Genomic DNA, 5,558 nt, shown 5'->3' on the forward strand with positions numbered 1-5,558 from the left:
GGCGGGGAAAAAAGAGTCACTCCGTCATCGGGTAAAAGAAAGCGAGGTAAAATCTTTATTTGCTTCGGTTCGTAAAGGATCGAACAGTTAACAGCCAACCGCGCACGGCATTTTACAACAAACTTCGGTAAAAGCGGGAAATAACTGAGTTACCGACTTCACACTCTCCCCCTCGAAATGGTGTCCAGCCAGGACAGCCAGACACAGCGACAAGGACACACGAAGGGACGTTTAGTGAGGGATGCGGGTGCGAGATGCAATCGGTGCATAGCACACCTTACATGGGCTGCTCCAAAAACCTGGAAAAGCCCTTTGTTATTGCCGTCACCTTCGCTGAAAGGCTCAGCGGTAAACAGCTGCACCACGTGAGATACTGAAAGGGAAACAGGACCCAGCACACCGCGCTTGGCTCTCCCCTCGAACAAAGGAGCCCTTGCCGTGCACAGAAAACAAGTCAGGCACCAGGGACTAACTAGTTTGCAATAGCTTACCCAGTTACAGGAATTTCGTTGTTGAAAGTTAAGGGAAGGAAAGTTTTTCTTCCACTCCTTAACTCAAAATGTTTGACTTTTTGTGTTTGACTCTTTATTCCTCAGTGAAACACCACTCCTTTTGCATCCCAAGTCCACCAGGACTGCTTTGTACCCACTCTGTCTTCTGATGTGCAGTTAAAACTCTACCAGTCTGCACCTACTCACTCCTAGGAGGGCTCAGGGGTAGTTACTGTCTCCATGTACAACCACAGTCACCCCTCTAAAGATATAGTCAACCAGAGAATTAAGATCACAAAAATCAAACACAGGGCCCAACTGAAGAAAGAGGAGGTGAATAGAGAAAACGTCATCCTTTCCCTTGTATGGCAAAGCTACTCTAAGTCCAGAACAAGACTGGTTATGCAAGAAATTAAACAGGTAAAAGACTGAGGACAATAATCTTAAATCCCATGATCCAGCTCTTGTGAGCTCATCATTCTTCCCTCAGCCAAAAGGTGTCATCATAACTAAGAAGAGAACAAAAGAAAAAAATACAACAGGGAGAGCTAATATGGGGCATTGGTCTGTGGAAACCCTCTGCTTTCACAGGCCCATTCAGCAGGCAGAACTCTTTGCACAACACAAATTCAGTAACCCACAGTAAAGCTAAACGAGCGACAGCTCTTCCCTCCCACCAGGCGCTTGCTGTTTTGCTTAGAAGAGGTTTCAGACTCTTGCAACTTGGTACTTCCTAAGGCTTGGTCCTTCATGAGGGTCTGGGCAAGACGAGCTGCTTTAAGTTCCCTGCAGGGGGGAGATGAGAGGAAGGGGAAGAGGAAGAACTAGTCATGCATGAATCCCCATCAGCTACAGAAGCAAACTATGAACAATCTTGCACAAGAGGCTTACTGCAGTCACTCCAGCTTTGAGTGGCAACTTTTAACCTCAGAGGGTGACAGATTACTGTAGCCATTTCTGAAGTTTCTAATCAAAAAATGCATCAGCTCCAAAGATGTACCAAAAGAAAACTACCTATCAGGTCAGCAACACACTGGCACCAGTATGAAGAGCCCCTAGCTCAGTTTTTCTCCCTTTGTTTCGGGTATTTGTGAGTGGTGGGACTTATATCAATGCCATCTCATGCAGTGCAAACACCTAATAGAAGCACTTCATCTTTTCTATTGCCTTTCTTTCCTGCTGCTTGCTGCTCTTCCAGGGCATATGCTACACAGAAAACCTACTCCCCAGCTGACTACTGCACTAAGAGGGGTAGTGGGGCAGTTCCTAAATCCCAGCACCTCAAAATGTTACAGCAGTGAGAGGGAACGAGGGGGAAAAGGATGTCTGGCATCACCTGATATTTCTCTTCCTTCTGTGCTTCAACCACTATCTCAGTGCATCATCAATTCCTCATCTGCCCACTGGCTATAGGTTGTATCAGTATTTTCCATCACCAGTGGTTGCAGTAAGTGCATGAGTTCACTGCTCTAACTCAGCCAGCTCCTCAAAGCTGGAAGTGCAGTGCCCAAGCAGCTGTGCTATAAGTCACTGCTAGAGTCCCATCATACTCCCAGCTCCAGGCACAAGAGCTGACTGGGTATTTCCACACATGATGAGGTCTCCCAGCACTACCACCTACATTTAATGCTGGTGGCCAACACTTGTGCCCATGCCTCCTCCCCTTCATGCCCAAGCCAACCCTACCTTTCCAGCATGGCAGTCTTGCACTTCTCCACATTGAGCTGCTCCTGGAGCTGCACAGCTTTTCCACGTGAAGGACGGAGAACAGGATGTTTAGTAAGAGCTGAAGCAGAAGGTCTTTGCACTGGGTCAGGATGGATCATGAGCTAGAAGGCAAAGGACTTCAGAGTTTAACACTCCTGTCACATGTCAACTGCAAAAGCCACCATCCTGTCAAGACTACTTCCTCACCTGAAGGAGCTCAAGAAATTCAGGAGGAAGCTCCCGAGGGATGGGTGGAATATTGCCTTTGCGGATGCGGTGCCACATGGTCCCGTTGTGAGGCAGTGGTGCTGCACCAGCTGCTAGAGCTACTGTGAGTGCCAGGGCAAAGATGTCAGCCTTAGGCAAGTGGTAGTATTGCTGCAGAGAGAAGGCAAACAGTTACAGAAAGAGAACATCTTGCTATACTAAACAAAGGTGGGTTGGGGCACAAGCTCATAAAGAAACAGCCAAGCAAGTGTGTGTATGGCCCTGCCTACACCACCCCAATGAGCCATTTTCTCCTCTTTAGGATGGAAACATTGACAGCAGACAGTACTGGTAATGCCCTGTCTACACCACCCCAGTGAGCCATTTTCTCCTCTTTAGGATGAAAACATTGACAGCAGACAGTACTGGTAAGTAATAGCATGTGGCTTTCACCCAGCCATGAGGAGCTTTCAGCCCACATTAGAGTCACTGCAGCAATTCCAGAGGGTATCTTACCAGATTTGTACCTCCAGCCTTCACCACAGGGCAATAAGCTAGTCATGCCCAACTCAAACTGAGGAATGCATCTCATACATTGACCTAACAGTTCTTAAATCCACTTGCAACAAAACCAGATACTGTCACTTAAATACCAGAGTTGACGAACACATCCAAGCTGGTGGTTCAATACTGATTTGCTTTTAGTTCACTGGCCAGAGTGACAAAACTGCAGTCAGTTTAAGAGGTGTGTTGTGCTTCCCACCTCTCCACAATACCTGTTCAGTGTTTGTACAAAGCACATATCTGGATGCATATATTCCTCAGCAATCACATCCAGCAGTTTAATCTCAGCTGGGCATGCCAATCAAATGTCTTCAAACTGATTTGTCCCATTGATCCCTCACAAGGAATAGTTGCAATAATCCAATCATAGTTATTTATGAGGTATTGTAAATATTTACATGACAAGACCCACACCTATGATGTTCATAACAAATCATTAATTTTGCTGATTTCACAGCTAGACCAGACAGAAAATGTCAGATAAGAAGAGGAACACACTAGACTAATGAGAAAATGTCAAATAAGAAGAGGAACACACTAGACTAATGATTGCTGTACCATCAGTCTCTCCCCATTTGCTCACCACCCTGTTCTCCCCACTGCCCTGCCAGCAGCTGTACCTCTTGCAAAATCTCCTTGGCCAGAAACCGTCTGTCTCCTTCCTCCACCTGAGGGTTTGTTATTGATGTCACATGTCCAAGGTCACCTGAGACAAAGAACAAGCAACTGGTGGAGCAAACTGATGTAGAACTCCACCAATAAAAGCCTGCATTTTATAGGCAACAAGGAAACACTGAGTATGAGAGCAAGTCTGTTCCTTCTCAGGAATCTGGGCTTGGAAACAGTCACACAAGTTCTCCAGGACTTATCTCCTTAGGTACTTACCAGACTTATCTGGTAAGTATCTGGGGCATTCAGGAATATGCTGTTTCATATGTAAGTCTCTTCAGCCAGCAGGACAGAGCAGTATCAAGCAGTAATGATCAGACCTATCTTAAGCCAGTTGTAAAGTAGACTAAAACCTACCAATCTTGTACACCACACCAGAAGAGAATTCGTCTTCGCTGTCACTCTCCTCCTGCCCAGCAGAGCCCACATCTGCCAGCTTGTAACAGATGAAGATATTACCTGCAAGACAGAGAAGTTTAGCAATGGTGTGATATCAGTAGTCAGACTGCAGCAGCCTGACAACTTTGTAAAAATCCCACCTGTCAAACTAGCTAAGCTTTGCAGCCAGATAAACTGTGCACATGCTTCCCACCCATCAGTCTGCTTTCTGCCCAGCTCATGTGTTCAGCAACAGAGCTGGCAGAAGGCAGTTGGATCTTGTGCATAGAATATCCTAGTGAAATCAATTTTCCCCTCCCTCAGCCCTCTAAGCTAGAAGCATAACTCAGCTGGAAAAAGGAGCTCCACATATTAGCTGTGTGACTGGAGGGAGCATTGCCCTGGAGATGCCCATCCTCAGCTGCAGAGAGGGAGCCTTGTTACTGCTTCTGCAGAACTTAATCCCTCAGGGCAGGTACAATAAATATTTGATTTATCACTCCAGCTCTCACATACAAAAGTCAAGTGTGTGCAACAAGACAGCAGCAAATAAGGAAGTCCCTGCCTTCATTAGCAGCACTACTTGCTCCACCAGTATGAAGGTAATTCCCATGATCCAGGATTATGAAGATTAGGAGACAGAGCTAAAATGCTGCCAACTATCAGAGAAGGATTAATTTTAGAGCAGCAGTAGTACCACAAGTCAAAAGAAAACCACCAAAACCCCCCAAAACTTATACAAGACTTTCACCTTTTGGGGAATGAGCCTCTTTCCTTTTAAGCAGTATGATAGGTCCAGTCAGAAGGATTTATTTTAGGGTCTTACCCCTGACAGGTCACTAGGAGGCTATTACAGTGTCTTACCCCTGACAGGTCACTAGGAGGACCCTCCAAAAAGGAGAAGAGCACTACACTTACTAGGTTTGATATCCAGATGCACAAGGCCAGAGTTATGGATGTATTTTAGCCCCATGGAGACTTGCAACAATATTTCTTTCAGCTCTGCTTCGGAGAAATATTGCCCAAGCTTTGCGTTTTCCTGCAACACATCTTGGAGACTCCCACCTAGGTGCAAACAGTCAGTTTGAGACCTGGCAAAGACTTTGTGGAGCAGCATGTTTGAAATAACTTAGTAGAAACTACTGCCCAAAACACTTGCAGGCTTGCTAGTGACAAACCTTGTATATGTTCTAGTGATCAAAGCTGGACATGACCATGAGGCCTCAGCCTTTCCCTTCCCTCTGAGTGCCCTGTATCCTGCCTCCTGCTCACCAAGGACTGAACACCTGTAGTTCTACCTACAGCACCAGCAGGGCTGACCTAATAGTAATGCTGCTGCTGCAAGAACAGTGGAAAATTTAATTACTTCTGCCATGCTTCCAGGCAGAAAGCAAGTACGTGAATGGTGTAACAAGGAAATTTAGCTCCCACTAGCAGATTTTTGATTGAATAATGTAAAATTTGACACAGAAACAGTTTTGTAGGTCTCCATTGAGACACTCTGGCTGTTGCAGAGCTAGCAAATAGCATGCCTCTCTTCTC

The 5,558-nt window shown here is 45.9% G+C and overlaps 1 protein-coding gene across 1 annotated transcript; it reads right to left on the reverse strand.

Moving 5' to 3' along the window:
- Window positions 1-1,120: 1,120 nt before the first annotated feature.
- LOC103799167 (wee1-like protein kinase 2) lies at window positions 1,121-5,081 on the reverse strand (the record flags this gene model as incomplete). The annotated part of the gene is made up of 6 exons (XM_009071471.1): window positions 1,121-1,277; window positions 2,178-2,320; window positions 2,406-2,576; window positions 3,590-3,675; window positions 3,996-4,097; window positions 4,935-5,081. Coding segments are annotated over 6 exons (806 nt in total), but the record flags the coding sequence as incomplete, so codon positions are not given.
- Window positions 5,082-5,558: the final 477 nt, after the last annotated feature.

The sequence above is a fragment of the Acanthisitta chloris genome, unplaced genomic scaffold, assembly GCF_000695815.1.
Source record: "Acanthisitta chloris isolate BGI_N310 unplaced genomic scaffold, ASM69581v1 scaffold9150, whole genome shotgun sequence".
In the NCBI taxonomy this organism is placed as follows: Eukaryota; Metazoa; Chordata; class Aves; order Passeriformes; family Acanthisittidae; genus Acanthisitta; species Acanthisitta chloris.